Source organism: Lepidochelys kempii, chromosome 10 (genome assembly GCF_965140265.1).
Source record: "Lepidochelys kempii isolate rLepKem1 chromosome 10, rLepKem1.hap2, whole genome shotgun sequence".
NCBI lineage: Eukaryota > Metazoa > Chordata > Testudines > Cheloniidae > Lepidochelys > Lepidochelys kempii.
Genome location: NC_133265.1, coordinates 79,148,598 through 79,170,782, shown reverse-complemented (window position 1 = coordinate 79,170,782; position 22,185 = coordinate 79,148,598). Strand labels below are relative to the sequence as shown.

Below are 22,185 nucleotides of genomic sequence, written 5' to 3'. Positions count from 1 at the left end.
CTTCCCCCTTCTCTTCTCGTGCTTTTGCCTGTTTGACAACTGCCTGTTCTCCCTTCTTCACACAGCTATCCTACAGGTTTCAGAGTAGCAGCCGTGTTAGTCTGTATTAGCAAAAAGAAAAGGAGTACTTGTGGCACCTTAGAGATTAACAAATTTATTTGAGCATAAGCTTTCGTGAGCTACAGCTCACTTCATCGGCTGTAGCTCACGAAAGCTTATGCTCAAATAAATTTGTTAATCTCTAAGGTGCCACAAGCTATCCTACAGTTTTCCTTTCTGCATAGCCACACTCCTGCACAGTGTAGGAGCCTTGCATCTGGGGAAGCAGCCTGCCCAAATTCTGTGCATGCTGGAATATAAATTCAGGGAGATGTTCTTTGCTACGTAACCTAAGTCTAATGTGTTGCCTGTGAGGTGTGATGTAGCTTCATTCTAGTCTATCCAGCAACACCAATATACTAGGACATGGTGATGAGATTTTATTAGCTTATTAATAGCCTTATATAGCATACATATCATTTAGCACTGTAAATCTCAAAATGCATTACAAACTATGTATAATATTACTCACACAAAAACCCCCTATGTTAAAAGGCTATTAAGATTGCAAAGTCAAGCACTCGAAAGTAGAAAATGCCAGAATTAAGTCCTGTGCAACCTTAAATATGGCCCCTTTGTGCGTATGCAGTAATTACATGATCACATTACTTACATTAATTCATGATCACATACTGTTTTTTCCACCCACAGGGCCCCTTGCTCTTCTTGGTTCTTCAAGAAATCCTTTCTATTATTTACCTGGTAGACTGTCTTTGACCACTATTACTTGGTGATCTCCATTATGAAGCATGCATTTTCCTCTTGATACGTTACTCAGTGCACTCTCAAAAATGATTTGATATTTTTAGGCAACTGCATAAGCTCTTCTGTATGTTTTTAAGCTGATAGAAACAGATGTTTGTGCAGTGCACTGTATCTTAAAAAATGTGATCATTCATTCATTGGTTCAGAGTGGCTGCTGCTTGGTAAAGGGAGAAAGTTTTCATGTCAGTTAACATTTAATATACAATAGGTAAGTTTTATAGAGGATGATATATTTAGTAGCTGTGTGACAATATATACAGTACTTTATTTGAATTTGCATAACTGCAAAATATTAGTGTTTGGACATTAAATTAGGTTAGAGACACTGTGTTAAATCGCCTTATCTCTCTAAGTACTGTAGCTAGCCTGTGCTGGTTTTATTGAGGGCGTCAGATACAGCACATATTATATTATTGTTGAACTTGTAAATCCTCAGATGTATTACTTCAGCCTCAGGTTCTGACTGAGTTTATAGAGTCATTACTTTCATATATAGCTTGTTAGCAATATCATCTCTCTTATTCTCCTGATTCTATTATTTATACCGGAAACCTGATTTATTTTTATCAAATTAGTCCTGAAGGTTGAACTAAAAAAAAAAAAGATGTTTCTTCTCTGATATAGGTCAGTACCTGTCTAGGTACTTTAAGGATTAGTTAGATGTAACTATTGCACTCTACTATGAGTGCCGTATCTCAAGATTCTTTATTGCAGTTGTGGGCATTAGTTTCTCAGTAACCATACATGACTTTAAACTCTTCTACTTCATTTACTCAGTATGCAGGAAAAATTGCAATTACAGCCAGCTTTGTTTCACAACGCTTATTTTAAATTATGAAAATTACAACCAAAAGATTAGAGAGAGAAAGTGGGTGAAGTAGTATCTTTTGAGCTTGTGCAGAGCTCTTCCAACATGGCTACAACAACATTGCATACAATCAAGATTCTCAGTTTACATGCAACTTTATAAATAGGTCAAGTCATTTATTCCACCTGAACACAGAAAAGATGATGGGAGAAGGAAAAAATAATTTGAATTTCTCTTCTGGTCAGGTGGATGGTGGGGGTGGTTTTCAACTTCAGGCTGTTATGGTTCTTTCCTCTAGTTATCTGAAGTCAGGTTGGAAAAGCTGGATCAAAGGTACAGTCTCAACTTTGGACAGAGTCATCTCACTTCTCTCTCCTCTCTTTCCAATGCTAGATGACCAAGCGAAACAAATTTAGGACTAGCTAAGGTTTGTGAGTAAGACCCAATAAACACCACGGCCTGAGGTTCAGTAGGCTTGATACCCGTAACCTGGAGCAGAAAATAATGAAAAGCAAAAGAAAAGACAACCACAAAGCAATCAAAACAAAACTGACAAAAAATAAACTGAAGACCAGTGCTGTTCCATGGACTTCTGCTAGGTTCTTCACAGCAGTCCCTTACAGAGTCTTCCAGTGCCATTCCTGACACAGATAGCTCAAAAACAAGAGGACCTTGAGTAATTTCAGAACATGCCTCCCCTCACAGCCCCAGAACAAAGTGACAGAAGTCTAGTTCTTGAAACAGGCTTCAGCAAGGTTTCAGCATGCATTGGGTGGTTTCTAGTGTGACTTTGATAAATGATTTTTAGACAGTTTTCCAAAGGTTTATGGTAATAGTCTATAATGACCCATCACACCGTATTAATATCTTTATTTTGCAGATTGAGACACAGAGAGGTTAGATGACTTGCCCAAGGTCATATAGGAGTCGATGGCAAAAAGCTGGGAATAGAATCTAAATCTCCAGATATCTCATCTCCTGACTTAATTTCAAGGCTATCCTTCCATCTTGCAGGGATCACTTCATCCTGCACTAAAATTCACCCACCCTTGGGTAGAAAATGACAGCTATTTAAACACTGCACAATAATACTATGCAAAACAAATTAGGACTGGATGTGAAGTTTTCCTTATTCAATTGATATAACGGGGTAGTTTAGGTAGATAAACTGTAATTTCCCAAACTGGGATCTTGCCAGAACAGCAGGATTAGCATCCCCCACTGTTGTGAAAAATTCCATGTTATCTTGATTTAATTTTTCTATCCTGACCATTTGAGTGTTGAAGGGGCTAGATAATCAGGTTCTTGGTTTTACATGTCATCCAAAGGCTCACCTCTCCAGCTGCACAGTAAACCTAGTTGTATTCTGGATACTCTGTGTGAATATAGACCCAAGGGAGCTGTATCATTTACTGAATTGGTACCAATTATTAGCACACCATAATATTCCTTGCGGGTCTGGCCTTAATCCTGGTTACGTTGTAAGATCTGATGGGCTCACGGTACAAGGTGATATTACTTAAAACGTAATTTAACCTACCTATGTTTAGAATATGGAGGACATTTCCTGCCCGTGTGTATATATATTTAAAAAGTACATTAACTGATGTAGATTATACAAAAATAAATCCACTTGTGTGATATATATTGAAATATGTGAGCATATGCTAAATATGTGAGCACTGACATTTGGCTCTGGGATTTAACTAATAAGCTATTCCCAAAACTGTGCACATTCTTGCTTTCACTGATGATGCTGATACTCTAGTATGTAAGTAACAAAAAGAGGCCATATGAGCTCTCCTTTCCTTAGAGAGATAAAAATCTGTGTCAAATAGTATGTGCCAAAATCAATACAGACAAAATGTGAGAATTCGTAAGTGTTGCAGACTGGTAATTAGAAATGAAAAATGTTACAGCAGTTATTTTTAGGTGTGTGTGTCTCTTTTTAGTATACTCCATATTGTGGCTTGTAGTTCATATTATGATGCAAACTTCTTGATTTTTTTTAAACTATATAGTTATAGTGTTGGTATTTATTGCTTAATGTGCCTTTCTTACATATTAGAGAATTTTCTATTTCCAAAAACATATCTATATTTATTACTTACCAGATCTTACTTTCTGTTATGGAAGATGGAAGACAAAGGCGTTCGTGTTGCTGACTACTTTGTTGTAGCAGGATTGACAGATATTTCAAAACCACTAGAAGAAGAAATCCACTTCAATGATGCTTGCCATAAAATAGCTAAACCAAAAGAACCTATCACTGATGTCACAGTAATTATTAAATCTCTGGGGGAGGAAGTGCCTCAGGGATATAAATGCATAGATGTTACTCCTTCAGGACTATCAGGAGATCTCAATAATGGGAGTCTTGTGGGTCCACAGATATTCCTTTGCTACAGGAGAGGAAGGGACAAGCCTCCACTTACTGATCTGGGGTGAGTAATTTTTTTTATTAGTGCTATTGATTCTAGTAATTTTAAGTAGTACTAATGATTAACAAACAAACAGTACAAGCTTTACAAAAATACATACAATACTAAGAACTTGATTATTTATACATGTAGGACCTGATCCAAAGCCCTCAAAGGAGGGGGTCCTGTTGATTTCAGTTGGGGTTTAGATCTGGCCTATATTGTAAAAAAACATCATGCTTAGTAAATGTTGGATCCTAGGCCTTGTCTGTGTGGTGAGTTAGTGTGCGGCAAGCTGAGGTGTGAATCTACAGTGCACCAGTTTGCTGTGTACAGTACTAACTCACTGTGTGACCCTGCTACAGTTCAGTAAAAGTCTGGCGCTCGTGTCAACAAGCCCTTAGTTAGTGACAGCAATAATCCTCTATGCTTTTGGGGGGACTCATAGCATTTTACAAAATTAAGCTTCACAACACATTCTTTAGATAGGTTAAACATCATATTTCATTTTATACATGAATGAGGCACAAACTAAGTGATGTGCCCAGGATCACACAATAAAGCAGTAATAGCGTTGAAAATAGAACCAAAGAAGTCTTGACACCCATGTGCAAGCTACTGGGCGATGGTTCCCTCCCATATGTCATGAATAGACTGATCTGTTGAATTATGAGCACAGATACAGTAGTATGAGAGCTCTAGCTACAGCTTAGGAGGCTTTTAGTGATTGAAAACAGTGCATGTGAATACACATTAAAGTAATTATACACAAAGAAAATGGGAATCTAGCATCAGAATGGAAGTTTCCTGTTGGAACATGTTTTTATATAATGTGAACTGAAGTAGCTTTTCTTTTCAGTGAAAATATATTCTGATCAGAGGCACGACAGGATTTGTTCTTAAATGTATAGTCTTAAATTACAGTTCTGGATCAATCTTCACTGTGTTTAAACAATTACTTTTGCCCTTTGATTATTTTTTTTTAATCTAGGGTTTTATATGATGGGAAAGAGAGATTAAAACAGGGCTGTGAAATCATTCAAGCTACTCCATATGGTCGTCCTGCAAACATTAGTGGCAGTGCCTCATCACAAAGAGTATACATCACTTACCGAAGAGCCGCCGAAAACATGACCCAAAACACTTTGGCTGTCACAGATATATGTATAATTATACCGAGTAAGGGAGAAAGCCCTCCACATACATTCTGCAAGGTTGACAAGAATCTTAATAACAGTATGGTAAGATTACATGTCTGGATTTGTTCAGTTAACATTCAATGCTCTAATGTTTATGGAGGATTTATTCCAAGAATCCTTGTGAAACGCTGGTGAATAATTGAACTGATTTACCTCTAGCAAGTAATTAAAAGGTGTTTTTGAAAAGGGGTAACATTTCCTTTGTCCCTATGTGGGAATGTCTAAAAATGCTGGATTATATATGTCGATTTTTGTAGGCTTTAGGTCAGGCCTTAGAGTACAGTCGTGTACAACTCTACAGACGTGGTGGTATGTAGTGAGATTTCTAACATAATGACAGGTTTCAGAGTAACAGCCGTGTTAGTCTGTATTAGCAAAAAGAAAAGGAGGACTTGTGGCACCTTAGAGACTAACCAATTTATTTGAGCATAAGCTTTCGTGAGCTACAGCTCACTAGCTCACAAAAGCTTATGCTCAAATAAATTGGTTAGTCTCTAAGGTGCCACAAGTACCCCTTTTCTTATTTCTAACATAGTTACCCTCAATGTAGAATGGGATTTCTAACTCTGAGAACTGTTTTAACCATGTTACAAAACTATGCTATAGACTAAGGGATGGGTAGATAGTGGAGGTGGCCTCTCTAGCAATTTCACTAGCACTATCCTCAGAAGAAAATCTTGTTCCACATTGTTCCATGTTAGACTACTGCTAGGAGTAACCAAGTTGGAAAATTTTTATTAGCAGTTTTGATCCCCATTTGGGTAGAAGCTCTGTTTAATTACCTAAATAAGACAGGATTCATTAATCAACTCAAGAACTGAACTGAGTCTTTATTTCTGCCAGTTTACCAATATTTAAGAAAAAAATAAGTAACTAGCTGAATTAAAAAAAGGAGATTATGTATTCATGGTTCTGGTCATGGATGCCAGCCACCTTTCTGTTTGAAGGTGAGACATGAAAAGTTCTCTGTAGGTACTAACTGATGTTTAAGTCTGGCATAATGTTGGTGACCACACCGGTATTATGGTTATAGTTTATTTTAGTGTTTAAACTGCAGGTTGGCAAAATTAAAAAGGCAAAAATTTAATTTTTTTGCTTTAGAGTTCAGTAAATCTTCTGTTCCTGAGATGAGTGAAAAATTGACAGTGTTTGCATAAAAGAATGCCAAAGTTTGTGAGTCTGTGGATAATGCAAGTGGCGAATGCGGAACACTTATAAAGGGATGAAAGCATCCTGCTTCTCTATCTATTAGTGTCTGTTACGCAACTAAACAGCTGCATACTTTTTTTTTTTAAATTTACAGACTGAATACAGTTTGGTATATGTTACTATTAAGTTCTTCTTATTTCTTGTTAGTTTATTGTCCGTAAAGGCACTCGGATACCACAGTGATATGCATGGTGTAAAGATAGCTATTGATATATTATTTATACTTCTTTTGATTTGGGGGGGATCTTGTATGTGGTGTATGTTCTGGATAGTAGTAAAGAGAAAAAACAATTTCATGGACTTTGCAAAAAAGAAAAATAGGTCATTCTGGGCCTACCAACTTTGACAGTGTCTCTTTAATAAAAGATGAGCTCATTTATTGCTCAATGTTGCAGAGGTATGTTTTCTCTGAGCAGTGTTTGATCCTTTTTGGGGCAGCTGCTTCAAAGAATGACTCTCTTTTAATCCAGAAACTGAGTAACACTGCTGTTATGATAGTTGATGATTTAACTATTTGAAGCTTAAATTAATAACTGTCAGCAGACTGTTAACCTTATTAGTCTATGTCATTATGCCGCTTGTTCTACAGTTTCATGTTGTGGCTTGTGGTCAGGCCAGAATTTTCCTTTTTTTTCCACATGTGAGAACTTTCTAATGGCTTGTCTACGCAGCGCCAGGCATCCGATTTGTAGAGTATAGTGTTGCTCTCTAACTGCCCTGTGCAGACCTTGCTGGTGCCTTCCAAAAGATACCTAGTTTGTGTTCATGTAGTCCCATTTCAAACAGGACTACATTAACAGAAACAAAGTAGCTTTTAGAGTGTGCCAGCAGGGTCTACATGAGGCAATTAGAGTGAAGTGTGTTAGTACGTTTTACAAATCACAACCCTCTATCACACTTTACTGTGCCGTGTAGACGAGCCCTCAGACTTTATGTAAGTTGATGTTCAGGGCTTGATCCTGCTCCCATCAGTGGACATTTTGTCATTCACTTCAATGGGAGTAGGCTCAGGCCCTTAAATAGTAGCTAACAGTGCAGAAACAGCTCCAGCAGGTGTGTAAGAGCCAAACATACTGGGTTTTGTTGTATGCTGTATCCACTCTTTACTCTGAAGGTAGAATGCTGTGATCAGATTTTCAAAAATGAAATGTAACATTATGCCTCCAAATTTGCATATATGAAAATCCATGTTTGAGCATGCAGATTGGGTAGAGACATAAAGATGGGGTTTCATGTGCTGAAAGACTTTTTATTTTTAAATGTGACCTTTGTGTCACATTGTGATCCTGCTGTTGCCCTGCATGATATATGTTGGTATGACAGCAAAGAAATACTTAAAAGCAGTTGACTGACTCTGAAAGAGCTGATGGTTACACATCTGTGTAAGGTTTCAGACTTTCCACTCCTGTTAGAGGAGGTGAGTTTTAGTTTCTTGATTGAGGAAATACCGGGTACCAGTGCCCATATTACAGGTACAATATTACAGTCTTAAGCATGGACCAATGAATATTCCACAGGAAAGATGACTGCTAAAATTTGAGTATAATGTGGCTTTCTTTGTATTGTGAATAATCAGCATGTAGGGTCAAGTAACAATGGTGCATTAGATGCACCATTATATACAATACATGCAACAATATATGCATTCTTGGTATTAAAGGGACACTGTCAACTTGAAATCTTGTCAGTTTCAAGATTAAAAGTAGCTTCTCTAAGCCCATTGCCAATTTTTGTGGTTTTACAACTAGATTTCCTGTTTCTTTTTGTTTTTTTTTCAGTTTCTCTTCTCCACTGTTGTTTGTGGGGAAAAACCTCACACTGAAGCAACAAATATTGACTCTGTACACTGAATGCTACCATATGCAAAAAAAAAAAAAAAAAAACCCTGAAAAATCAGACATTTTTTCTGATCTCTGTGCTAAAGTAATTATTGGTATTACTTTTAACAGTAGCAGATTTTTAAAAACATAAATTCTGTTTTTTTTAAATTGATTGTCCCTTTAATGCTCAATGTTGCCTTATCAACTGAAATTTATTAAAGTACAGAAATTTAAAAATTGCTCCTTTAGTTCTACCAAAGTCACTCTGTCGACTTTAGATTGTTGACACTTAAATGTCCAGTGAGCTAACTTGCATGCTTCCTCCCTGAAAAATTTTCTATGTTCTGCATACATTCATTAGCAGACCTGGCTCTTGTATTTCTAAGGCCTTCCCATTTTTCTTATTTTTCATGCCCATTTAGGAATTGGGACACAAAAACACTTTCTTTTAAGTGAAAAGTTATAATTATTGTGACTTAAAAAATCACTACCAACAAGAGAGAGAGTGTTTGAAAATTGTAAAATATTATGACACTTGTACTAAAAATGTTTCACAGAGTGTGAAATTACAGGTTAAGTGGAGCAAGCCCATTAAAAGACTATGCATCAGCGTGATTAGTGGAAAAGCTAGCAGAGAAAAATCTATTATTTTATGGGTCAAATCATGCTATTATACTGACTCATGTGAGTAGTTCTCATTGAAATCAGCATGACTGTAAGTGTGAGTAAAGTAGCATAATTGAAGACAAGAGTTTAGCAAAAGGGATTAGACATGCATATGGGTAACAAGAATATCTAGAGTTTTATAGTTAATTCTAAACAAAATTAGGAAGTGGTGTTAAACCTCATGCTTTGGATCTTAAGCCAATTTCTACCTATAAGAGATAGGAGGAGACCTAATATGGGGGGCAAATTATCTCACATGCTCCTGTGTGGTTCTTACACCTTCCTCTAAATCATCTGCTGGCCACTGTCAGAAATGGAATACTGGATTAGATGGACCTTGGGTCTGATCTAATATGGTAATTCCTGAGTTCCTAGGACATGACCAATGAAAGATAACAAGAGTTTTGAGGAGTCCTTTCCTAAACTATTTCTTTTCTCTGTATTTCATTTCTTTTTTTACACCTTGTCAAGTAAATCAATAAGAATGTGTTGACTTTTGTGTTTTTCTACAGTGGGGCTCAGCAGTATACCTATGTTATAAAAAGTCTGTGGCAAAAACCAATACCATATCATATAAAGCTGGTGAGTAATTATTCTATAGCTTTGTTGCTCTCTTAAGTTACTGATATGTACACTTAGCCATACCTTCATCTTGCAGTAGTTTTGTCTGAGAATTATTTATTTAAATACAGGCATTGTCTTTGGCACTGTACAAAATAAAATAAGCCTCTGACCCAAAGAGCTTTCTAATAAAAATAGCCCAAAAACATCCAAACTACTGTCTTGTACTATTATGTCTTTCATTTTTAAAAATCTGTATTAAATATAGATTTAGTCGTCTTTTTGTGTGTGTCTTTCTTTTTAATTCATCGTAGTGCTCTCATCATCTTACTGCAAATTACCATTTCTCTTGCAGAATATGGCAAAGGTACTATAATTACCTTTTGGGTTGAAAACCTGGCCCCATGGAAATCAATGGCAAAACTCCCATTGACTTCAGTGAGGTCAAGATTTTACCCGATGTTTTGTAATAGTCTTGTAATTTTATTTAATAAAATATAGTTGATTTTTTCATTTTGTCATGAACCCCTCCTACAGTAACCCTGAGTGCATATTCCAAGACTTTTTGACCATATCAGAATAAATGAACTCAATTCTGAAATGTTTCTTTCACATTCACACTGCCTGTGGCAGAAGTTGAAGGGAATAGAAGAGGCTTACCTAGTTCCCTCAAGGTCAACTGGCTTGCGATCTGTTTAATTATACCATGTTTTGAATCTTCATTATTATTTTTCTTGTTTTGGGGAGGAAATTTAATTCACTGAGGGCCTGATAATGCGTGGGAATAAACATCCTTGATTCCCACTGAAGTCAGCATTAGATGGGAGTGCTTTTTACCATGCAGAACTAGGTCTTAAATGTGCGGTTCTTACACTTTCCTCAAACTCATCTGCTTCTGGCCACTGTCAGAACTGGAATATTGGATTAGATGGACCTTGGGTCTGATCTAAAATGGTAATTCATGTGTTACTAGTCTGTGGCAAAAACCAATACCTTATCATATAAAGCTTGTGTTTTTACCAGGATGTGGTAAGAATATGCCCCACATATACTTGTGTAGGTTAGGCCTCTGGCTAATATGTACTTACTAATGTAAAAAAATACATACTTTTTAGTGGCTCTAGCAATAAATATACAAAACACAAATGCTTTCCTGTTTAAATTTGATTGAAGGAAAATATTCTATGATAACTTACAGTGCATTATATTCCTAAGAATAGCCTTGTATCATAGGGTTTCATATTTCTCTAGAACACCAGTTCTCAAGTGTTTCCATACTGTGACTCCCAAACGCTCCCAGCTGTCTAGGAATAGGGAAAGGACAGGTAGTTGCAACTCCCTGACACTCGTTCAGAACCCCCAGGTTGAAAAACTTTTGCTCTAGAACTTGATGTATTTTGAAGTTGTAGCTAGAAATAAAAATGGTTAGTCTCATATATCTTAAAAACTTAGATCATCAGCTAGTGTAGATCAGCATGACTTTATTGAAGTCAATGGAGCTATGCCCATTTGTATCCTCTGAAGAGCTCTCTGGCTTTTAATGTCTTTTTTTTTATATATATATATAATTACCATTAAAGTTTTTTCCCTATATTTTTTTAAACACATTGTTGAATCTTACTAGAAGAGTAATTTTTATTCAAATGCTTATTACTTTTATTCATCACATTTAGAGGTTTTCTTTTCTTTTTCTTCATGGATCTGAAATTTAATTTGTTCATTGATCTCTGTGATTAAAAATAGTATAGTATTCATAGATGAAAATGTACGTAAGCCTGTAGATATGAAAAAAGAAAAGTTAATAAGATTGTTTACTGTGTAGTACCTAGAGAATCAAATAATTCCCAATATTGTGCTTATCCATGTGATTCATATTAGTTCTTTGGAATTGTGCTGTTAACCTGACAATCATACAGTTGTCCAGACATTTTGAAACTTCTTCTAGGTCTCCTGACGTGAATTTATACTGTTATATAGTTAATGTGTTTGTGTGAAATCAGGTCATACATGCACACTTCTAACATAGGATTTGTTCTGTAACTGCCTTTTTAATAATTGCTTTATTAGGTTTAATATGCAGATATCCTGAAGAAGACTACGAGTCATTCCCATTACCAGAATCAGTGCCTCTTTTCTGTCTACCCATGGGTGCAACTATTGAGTGTTGGCCATCTAGTAGTAAATACCCCCTTCCGGTTTTTTCTACATTTGTACTAACTGGAGCTTCGGCTGAAAAGGTATTGAAAAAAATTAACAAATGTTAAATTTTGTGATTGATTGATTTTGTAACCTTGAATAGTTAATGTTCAGAAAGGTAACCGATTATAAGCACAAGAAAACTACATCACAACAGTAAAACATTGTTACACAATTTGACATTTGTTACGAGTGAAAATAAAAGACATTCACACAGATAACTAAAAAACTTGAATCCTGTTCTTTAAGGGCTTGACTGAAAGACTGTTAAAGACAACAGTGGGTCTTTCTGTTGACCTCAATGGGTTCTGAATCAGCCCCTAAAATAAAATTCCCTTCCTCCCCCTTTTCCAACTACATTAAAAACAGAAATCTAAAAGAGAGAAAAGTAAATTTGCATGGATGCAGCCTGGATTTTCACATTGTAAAAGTATGGGAACAACCCTGTTCTTCCCATGCATGTATGTGTCACATAATATAAATGGATTTCAGGAGGGCTTTATTGAAGAGTTGTATCTACTGCCTTGAGTTGCTTATAGAGCAGCCCAAAAAGTAGCTTAAATGGCAGTTACAGAGACAGCTGTACTCTGTATCATTATTTCCTTGTCTACCCTAAGAACAGTTGTTTTAACTTGCCTTTTCACATATGGCTTTATATTTGTTTTTTTTAAATTCATTTAAAAGGGTCTGGTTTATATGCGATCATAAGAATATTTTTAAAGAAATTTCAAAAGATACATATGTCCAGTTTATGCCACTATAGAATACTCTTGATTTGCTTGCAACTTTAGGATATGTTGGCTTTCTTTAAAGATTTAGGCAGATGTACGTAGCTGTAATCAAATGTATTATTGTTTGCAGGTATATGGTGCTGCTATTCAATTCTATGAACCATATCCCGAGGAGAATCTCACAGAAAAACAGAAATCTCAGTTAGGGTTAGCAACTACTGGAGATGGGAAGTCAGATAACTCCAAAACAGTTCAGACTAACAAATGCATTTGTCTGCTCTCTCACTGGCCTTTTTTTGATGCTTTCAAGAAGTTTCTTACCTTTCTTTATCGTTATTCCATCTCTGGTCCTCATGTCCTGCCTATTGAGAAGTAAGTTGTTTCACAGAAGAATTCGTGCTGATAATTCAAGTTGTTGTGAATTTTCCATGTTACTTTGATAATTGGTTATGGCTTTTTGATATATTAAAGTATTTTGTGTTTAATGTTCAATTCTGCTATTATGGTGAATCAAATGCTCATTTTTTCCCATGGATAAACTTTTATTTCTTTGATGTACCCTTTCTTTAAAAACCTCTTTTTTGTTTTTAAAATGTATTTTATCTCCTCTCTACGTACATCTTAAGCCATTCATTTCTTTTTAAGATTGTCTAAATGGCTCCAGGATTTTTAAATATTTTGTTTAGGAGAACAAAGATTATAAACCCTTTGTGATTTTGTCAGATACAGTTGGTCAAAAAGATTATAAAAATGCCTATTCACATCTGCATGTTTAGGAGTTAGTTTTCTAATATCTTTGGTCCTTTGGAGTGATTAATGTGTTGAACTCAATTCTAACACAAGTGAGAATAATCCTTTTATGTTTAAAGTGTGATATGACTCCCTATACCTAAAGAGTAATATCTATAATCTGAATGAAGATTAAGCCTTGATCTACACTTAAATTATGTTACCGTAGCTGCATTGGTCATTGGTGTGAAAAAACCTTCCCTGATTGACATAACTATTCTGACAATCTCCAGTGTAGACATAGCTATGTCGATGGCAGGAGGGCTTCTTTTGATGTAGGTAATATCTTTCGGGGAGGTGGTGTTCACACTAGGGGCTATGCTAGCATGGCTATGTTGACATAGCTATCATAGGCTAGCATGGGCTCTATAGTGTAGACATACCTGAAGGAGACACTTTTAGGCTAGGCGAAGTTTACAGCATAACAGAAAATATCGAAGCCGATACTTGCTTTGTTCTGACTGTGGCCCAGATTTTTAAATGCACTGTAGTTGTAGCCATGTTAGCTCTAGGGTATTAGAGAAGCAAGGTGGGTGAGGTAATATCTTTTATTGGACCAAGCTTTCAAAAACTTGTCTCTTGCCTAGAGAAATGGGTCCACCTTGTGTCTCAGATTTTTTAAAGATATTTAGACATTGTTCCCCTCAGCATTGCAACATCCAACTGACTTAGGTTCTGAAGTTCTATATTCAAAAGTGACTTAGGCACTCAGAAGTCTCTTCAGCTCCTAACTGCTTAAGTCAGTTTTGAAAATAGAACTTATGAGCCCCTCAGTCAGTTGGGTGTTGCAGTGCTGAGCAGAGCAATGCTAGATACCTTTAAAGTCTGTTCCTGTATATGCACCTTTCTTTTTTCCAATTAAACTTCAACATAATCTTATTTACATTAAGAATTTTATATATTTCTCACAGTTTAGGGTAACTGCACCTGTATTCCTCCTCCATGGTTCCTTGAGGGCACCCACTTGGGTTTCTGTCTTGGGTGGAGACCCATGTCTCTCTCCTTCCTGACTGGGGCTTTTAAGGATGCACAGCTCTGTGCCCGCACTGTGATATCCCCAGCAAGCCAGTTTACCTGTAGGCCAGGATCTGAGCTTCTCTTTCTCTGAGAGAGCTATTAACAGTATTGCCAGCTCTTACAAGTTACCACACAGCTCTTTCTAAGCAAATGCATTTATTCTTAAAGTAAAACCATTACAAAGAAAACATAACAATAAACAGATTTAAATACACACTAAACCTAACAGGAGTCACCCATCAGTTTTATGGGGCCCTAGTAGCCAAAGTATTTCCAACTGTTCTGCAAAGGTCGGGGCCCCTCTTGAACAGAAGGTCCTGTCTGTTTGCTGGATCAGAGAGAAAGCCCTGTGGCAGTTTAAATGCAGCCTTTTTATGCTAAAATCCATTTCTTTGTGTTAGCCTCTGAGAATGATAACACTGATGAAGCTCTCCCAGTGCTGCTAATAAGAGGAAATCTCAGTACAGTATATGCTTTAGTTTTTTGTGCAATATAGAGATCAATGAATCTGAAAATTCCAAGTATTTGTGAAATACATAAAACTCTTACAAGCTCCCTCAGAATTTTCTATTTCCATTTTGAACAATTTCCAGGATTGCAAAGTTTAAAAAAATTTACAGTTTCAGTTTACAGTTTAAAAAAATTAATAGATTTATAGTCATGCATTTGACACTACAATGTGAATGAGACATAATGTCCTACTTCTTTTTTCTGTTACTGATTTTTAAGTTCAGTTTATGTCTGAAAGTTTGAAAATAAGCCGAAGTTCATTAACCTCAGGGTTTTATCTAATGTTACTGTGCAAGGATCATTTGCAAATGGTGTTAACAAAGTAAATAGACTAGCTAGATTTCAGTGTCATAGTTTTAGTCTCTCGGGTTGCCAGTTTTGGTTGGACGTATTCCTGGAGGTTTCATCACATGCCATCTTTAATTAAAGTTTAATCTTAATTCCTGGAGATTTCTGGAAGGTTGGCAACCTGAAAGATTTCAGGATCAAATATTTTTACTTTACAAATGGAAAGATTTTTGTAACTGCCAGCTTGCAAACTCAACCCTGGAATTTGAAAGATGGCTTGGGTTGCTGTCATCTTGCACACCAACATCAGCAATATAGGTTCTGAAGGCCAAATTACACTCTCTGGGATGCTTGTGTAATCCCATTGCCTTCAGTGGTCTTGCACAAGTATAAGAGAGTGGTTCTTTGGTTGGAGTTTTATAACCAGGTGAGTTGATTAACAAGAAGGTATTAATACAAGAGTTTTCTTGCATAAAGGTGTTCTAATACCTCAATGATCAGCATATACTAAGAACCTAAATTGAATCTACTTCAGTCTCTGTTGGCTGTTGGCTCTGTAGTACTAACAAGAGTAATAAATGTCAACAATTTATGTTAGTCATTAAAATAAGCAAATATACTGAGCAAGATTCTGCCATTTTTATATGGCCACTTTTCATGTTGCTTGCAAAAAGCACACAAAGTGATGTACAGCATTTCACAAACAGTTCTCAAGTTGTGATTTCTATTACCGGTATGTTTAAAGTTAGTCTTTTCTTTTTCTTCAGACATATTTCGCATTTTATGCACAAAGTTCCTTTTCCATCCCCTCAGAGACCAAGAATTTTAGTTCAGGTAAGTTTAAAATCTTTCTTAACTATCTCCAGTATCAGTCATTTTATACGGCTGCTTATATGTGAAAATATAGTACAGTTTTCTTTAAATATTCGTATAAAAAAGAAAACATCTGCAGCCAAATTCACAAATATTTCACACTTAGAAATAATTGATGTTGCATGTTTCCAGTTTAATTTACGACTATACTAAAACATTTTCTTAGGCATTATATTTCATGAGGCATATTTGATTTTGTACTTAAAAAAAAACGCTATGTGCTAGTTAAGGGATATATTGCAGAAAGCCAGGACAGCTGTGTGAGTCCCTCATTGTTTGTGAAATATTTTCGTCTTTTTATTTTATTCAGCTTAAACAAAAGTGAGATCTGTAGGCTAGACCTCTGGAGTATGTTCTTCACGACTACTTTTTTCAAAGGGCCTTATTCTGTCCTCTGCATGTGTATGGTTTCCACTGAAGTATACAAGAATTATGCACATTCAAGAGGCACAATTTATGAAACTTATGACTACGGCTATGTTTTAGTCACAGGTATTTTTAGTAAAAGTCATGGACAGGTCACGGGCAGTAAACAAAAATTAATGGCAGACTCCTTACCTGGCTCCTGGGAAGCAGTGACCTCCAGCTCCTAGCTCCACATTCTGCCTCCGCCTCGCCCCAAGCTCCGGTTCTGCAGCTCCCATTGGCTGGGAACCGCGGCCAGTGAGAGCTGCAGGGGCGGTGCCTGTGAGTGGAGCAGAGGCAGCATGTGGAGCTAAAAGCTGAGGGAGGGGAGTTCCTGTTGCCCTTCCGGGAAGCTCCCCCAGGTAAGCACCGCTGGGGGCCAGGGGGGCTTGAGACTGCCTCAGCAGTGGCCGGTGCAACTGCCTGAGCTGCTCAGGCGGCTCCTGGGTCATCCACACCAGCTGCTGCCGAAGTCTCAGACAGAGCCTTACTGTCCACTCACGTAAGGTAATCTTTACTATGTCCAGCCTTAAAAGTGGTATCAGGGTTGGAGGTCAATCAAAGATGTATTCTCTGTTAAATCATATGCAGAGTTGGTGGGGGTAAGGAAACCTCTAATTTAGGATTTTTGTGAGGGAGCTGCTATTAAGCCTCCTCATTAGATTATGTCCCACTGGAAAAGGAAAATTTTATTATTTTAGGAGGCAAACAGGATAGAGGCATGTTAAGTTAGAAACTTAGAGCAAAGAACAGACAAACTCATTTCATAGCCATACAGTCAAAATTACTGAACCAAGTCTTGTTGTTCTGACCAAGTTTCAAATGGTATTTGATCTTCAGTGACTTCTTTTGAAAAATACATTGCAAAGGAATCGGTGCAATCTTGAGACTTGAAGTGATATCCACAGCCTTTAGGGTAGATTTCTCAGTGAATAAAGTCTACTAAAAATGGAGGCAACTTCCTTAAATGGTGTTTTAAACATTCTTAGAAATCTCAACCAAGAGACTTAAGGATGTCTAAGGGCATGTTTATTAATTTGGATATAATGTTTCTGAAGAGGAGTTGGAGAACAAATATCCTGTAGTATATTCCACACTTGACAATTTTTACAATAAATATTTAAAGTCTGATTAAAAATCCAGTATATTTAAATCCTGTTCTTTTCCATTAGTCACACCTGATAAAATATTGTAGATAAGATCTGTAAAGAAATGCATATAGAAGAATTTAGCATATTTAGAAAGACATTTGAAGCAATATTCCCAATTAGCCGAAATCTATGAAAATATCCTGGAACAAACTTTTAAGAAATCTGTGTGGTGTGAGCCATTCATACACATTACATCTAAATGAATTTACATAACACCATAGATATAGGCAAAAGGTTATACATGTACCAATTTAGCACAAGTAGCAAAATCAGCTTTAATAGAAATTACTGTTAATGTCCATAGCCAGATAATTCTTACAAGATGTCTAATGAGGAACTTTCATAGAGTGACTCCAGATGTATGTTGGTATTACAGAGAACACAGTGATTAGCACTGTGCCGTAGTGAAATCACATGCATTCAAATCTAAAATATTTTTCTGAGTGGATCTGAGGGAATGCTTGAATCATAGCAATTATAAACTAAAAGTATTATTAGGGAAAGTTTTGCTCCCTGGAATTGGTTAGTTTAACAAGTATGGTAGAATTAAGATCTCTTTAACAATGTGGGGGGAAAATCTAAAACCTGAAGGAGTATTTTAAGTCTTTTAACTAAGTAGCTGTTTAGCATTACAGGCTCTTATTTCAATATGTGTCAGTGTGGATGTAGGCATGTACCTCATGCATGCGAGATCGGAAACTCTTCTTTGAGTGATTGCACATGTGCATTTCACTCTGGGTGCACACACACTCGCTAAGGGTGGCTTGAGTATGCTGGGCTGTTACATGCCAGTTTAAAGGGCCCAGCTGCCTCCAAACCCCGACCTTCTTACCACCTGTGATGGTCATTATAATTCCTTGGCTTGCCTTAGCAAGTGCTTTCGGTGTGCTTGTCGTAAATTTCTTGTAAATAGTTATCTAGTTTTGTAGTTTCTTAGTAAGTGTAAGATTAGTTCTCTTTTTCAGTCCCCGGTTCTCACATTTCTGCTTCTTGGTATGGAGGGATGCCTCAGTCACTGGGCTTCAAGCCCTGCATCTTTTGTTCTAGGCCGACGCCTCTGAGTGACCTGTGCTCCAACTGCTTGACGTGTTTGAGGGGAAACTCATATACAGGATCATTGCCAAATTTACAAAGACTTTAGGCCAAAGATTGAAAAAGACAGAGAAGCCAGGCTGAAGCTTTAACTCATGAGGGTGGCCTTGAGACCGCCTTCAGAGCATAGCTTTCACTTTGACTTCTTCTGTTAGGAATGCGCCTCCTATGCAGCCTGAGGCCTGGCACTACTCTCTTTCTCTGGTACCTAAGACACTCTGAGAGAGGAAGATTGCCAACACCTAAATCCATTAAGCATATGGATAAGAGTACAGTGCACCCAAAATCCAAGTATATGTCTTCTCAGGTAGTGCAGAAACTCTGGAGCCTGAAGTGGAGCTTTCTTCATCTGCAGTACCACAGCAACCCAAGACTGTCTTGGGACCAACCATACTTGAGGCATTTGTGGCGGCAAGAAATCTGCTGAATTTATCAGTACTGGTATCCCTGGCAGTGCAGGACACTCTGCTCTTGCTACCGGTGACTGAGCAGCACTAGTATCATCAGTGCAGTAGTTGGTACTGCAACAACTTCCTGTGCTTCATGTTTCACACCCGTCAGCAGCCTCAAAGGGAAAGCTTGACTCTGAAGTTGGCATCTCAGGTTGGCACCTAGGTTTCCAAACCTTGGAGCTGCACTATTCCCCCTGTAGGTGTTTCTACCCAGGGTTACCTTGAGATCCTGCAGCTGGAATCAGATTGGGCATGTGGCCAGGGAGTCATTGGGTCCAACACCTGTCCAGTGGCCTTTTGGAAGCTATGAGGATTCCCCTTAGTTTCCAGGTCCTACACAAGTTATTCCTGCTTTGTGCCCTAGGGGAGACATGGGGAATGTACTCTCCAGGTGCCATCTGTTTGTGAGTCCGGTACTGGGCCTGGCACTGAGCAGGAAGAAGTGGTTCAGGAAGAGTCTGCTGAACTGCTAATGGAGGAAGGACAGCTTCAAACTTTGCTGACTTCATTGTCTTCCTCCCCTGTTAAGGCAGTTTCCTTGGGAGGCATCTCACCCCCTCCAGCTGATTATGGAACACACCAAGAGCTATTGAAGAGGGTTGCCTCAGGTTTTGGGGATCCAGATGGAGGTGGTTAGGGAGTCCTCCCATTGCCTCATTGACATTTTGTCTACTACCAGGCCATTGCAGGTGGTCTTACCAATTAATAAGGCAATTTTGGAGCCTGTTAAGTCAATATGACAGACTCGTTTGTCCCTTTCTCCCACCTCAAGAAGAGCCGAAGGTAAATATTATGTTCCCTCCCTGGCCTTTTCTTCATGAGTGGTCTTGAGGGCTCCTGTTTTTCCACAAATTTCCCTGTCCCCAGGATACTGTCCAGGATTCAGGAGGGACAAAGCTACAGTCATCATAATAGTCCCTTGCTGGCTGAGGCAATTTTATCTGTTGGTCCTGCTGCAGCTGTCCACGCAACCTCCCATTTACCTCCTGGCCTGCCCAGACATAATATCTCAGAATCAAATTCTGATCTCCTCATACAAAGCAGAAAATCCTCCACTAGGAAGACTTATGCTTAAAGTAGAAGAAATTTTCCGTTTGGACATCTATCGAGGGAGGGGGAGTGTTTTGCAATACTGCCTAGCAGTACCGCCTAGCAGTGCGAGTCTGTGTCCGTCTCATTCAGAGGGTCAATGGCCGGGGTAGGCGAACCTGGACCCTCCCTGCTCCACTGAGTTCCCACCCAGGGCCCAGTGAAACAATAATTCAAAATGTGTGGCGTAGGGGGTGGGCACCCCTATGCTTGCTCCCTGGGCTATTTCCTACTCTGGCTTTGGTTCCTCTGCTGGTGCCATTGGTTTACTGCCGAGTTCCCTCCAAGTGTCCTCTCTGGTCGTGATCTGGACAGTCTTCCTCTCTCAGTTGGGGCTCGTCATTGCTATCCGCCATGGTTGAAGGGCCTGTGATGGCTTGGCAGTGGGGCCTGGTCCCGGCCATGCGGGGCCCCAGCAGCTTCTCGGCAGGAGCCTACACCACACAACTGCTCTCCTTCTCTGTCCGCCAAGCTGAACTGCTCCCCTTTGCGCTCAACCTCCATTGTGTGCAGGGGCAGTTGGGTGTGGCTTTCTGGGCCCAGAGCTGCTCCTTAACCCATCCCGCACCAGAGTGGGGCTTGTACACCCCATCACAGCAGCTCAGAATGATCTGGATCCAAGTGGAAACACTGATATCAAAGATTGTGCTACTCCTGAAACAAGCAGGCCTGGCATTCAATTCTCTCAAGGCCCACCTTACAGCAATATCAACATGGTATGCACTTGTGCGTTCTCACTCAGTCTTTTCGCACCCAGTGGTTATCAAAATTCCTTAAGGGCTGCCTCCATATTTTAATTTCCAGTCAGAGACTTGGCTCTCTCATGAGACCTTAATATTGTCCTTCTGAAGCTCACAGAGCCTCCATCTGGGCCACTGTCATATTGTTTCGTATACTACCTTACTATCAAGGTGGTCTTGTGGCCATCACTTTAGCTCAGTCAGTGAGGTCCAGACTTTCATGGCAGGACTGTCTTATACATCCTTCCATAGAGACAGTGGTGTTGAGACCACACCCCAGTTTTGTCTCCAAAGAGGTCTTGGATTTTCACGTGAACCAGGTGACTTCCTTGCTAATCTTCTTCTCACACTTGATGCAGGGAGAGAAGAAACTGCATAACTTGGATGTATCCAGATCTTTGATGTATTACCTTAAATGGACCAAGCCTTTTCATTAGTCTCTCTGCTCTTTGTTGCCATTTCTGGTCCATTTAAAAGCCAACTCCTCTCTTTGCAGAGAATTTCCAAATAGATATCACATTACGTTTCCACCTGCTACCAGCTGGGTGGCAAGCTTCTCCCTTCGAATATCAAGATACATAGTACCACAACACAATCTGCATCTACCGCCTGCCTCAAAAACATTCAGATCTGCAGGGCTGCAATGTGGAGTAACCCACTGGCTTGTGTGAAACACCATGCCCTTGACATGGGATGCCAAGTTTGGGAGAGCAGTACTTCAATCGTTGTTTGACTGATTCAGCTGATATTCCTCATTCCCACCATCCAGAGGGGATATTGCTTGCTTGTCACCTACAGTGGGATCCACACTGACACATACTCGAAAAAGGAAAAATAGTTACTTGCCCTACAGTAACTGGTTCTTTGATATGTTGTCAGTGTGGATTTTGTGACTTGCCTCTCTCCACTTTAGGAGTCCTCAGTTAGTCTTTGATTTGTGAAGGAACTGAGGCAAGGTCGCAGCCACTCTGCCCTTTATACCCTTACATGGGAACATGAGGAGGCATAGAACATGTGTCTGGCCCCAATGCAAAACAAATTCTGATTTTGTTTGCATATGCACCTACAGTGGGATTCACACTGACAACATCATCTCGAAGATCTGCAGTTACTGTAGGTAAGAAATTGTTCTTTTCTGGCAGTGTAGTTCCTGAGTTTGATTACTGAAAGATACCCTATATACAAAATATGAAGTGTAATATAATAATGAAAATAATCTTCCTATCTTCATTTCGAGTATATGTATGGTCTCTCTTGATGCCATCGTTGAAGTCTTTGAAAAGAGGATAAATGTATTAATACATT

At 38.5% G+C, this 22,185-nt stretch overlaps 1 protein-coding gene across 11 annotated transcripts in view; it reads left to right on the top strand.

Annotated features, from left to right (window-relative positions):
* Window positions 1–22,185, top strand: part of DENND4A (DENN domain containing 4A) — a 114,651-nt gene that overhangs the window by 32,166 nt on the left and 60,300 nt on the right. For 10 of the 11 annotated variants that reach the window (XM_073304348.1, XM_073304344.1, XM_073304354.1 and 7 more), the window contains 6 exons: window positions 3,787–4,116; window positions 5,084–5,333; window positions 9,499–9,568; window positions 11,615–11,784; window positions 12,605–12,846; window positions 15,846–15,912. In XM_073304348.1, the coding sequence (XP_073160449.1) occupies window positions 3,787–4,116; window positions 5,084–5,333; window positions 9,499–9,568; window positions 11,615–11,784; window positions 12,605–12,846; window positions 15,846–15,912 (1,129 nt within the window). Of the gene's footprint in view, window positions 1–3,786; window positions 4,117–5,083; window positions 5,334–9,498; window positions 9,569–11,614; window positions 11,785–12,604; window positions 12,847–15,845; window positions 15,913–22,185 lie in introns of those variants that run through there. The other variant, XM_073304355.1, reaches the window with a different exon arrangement.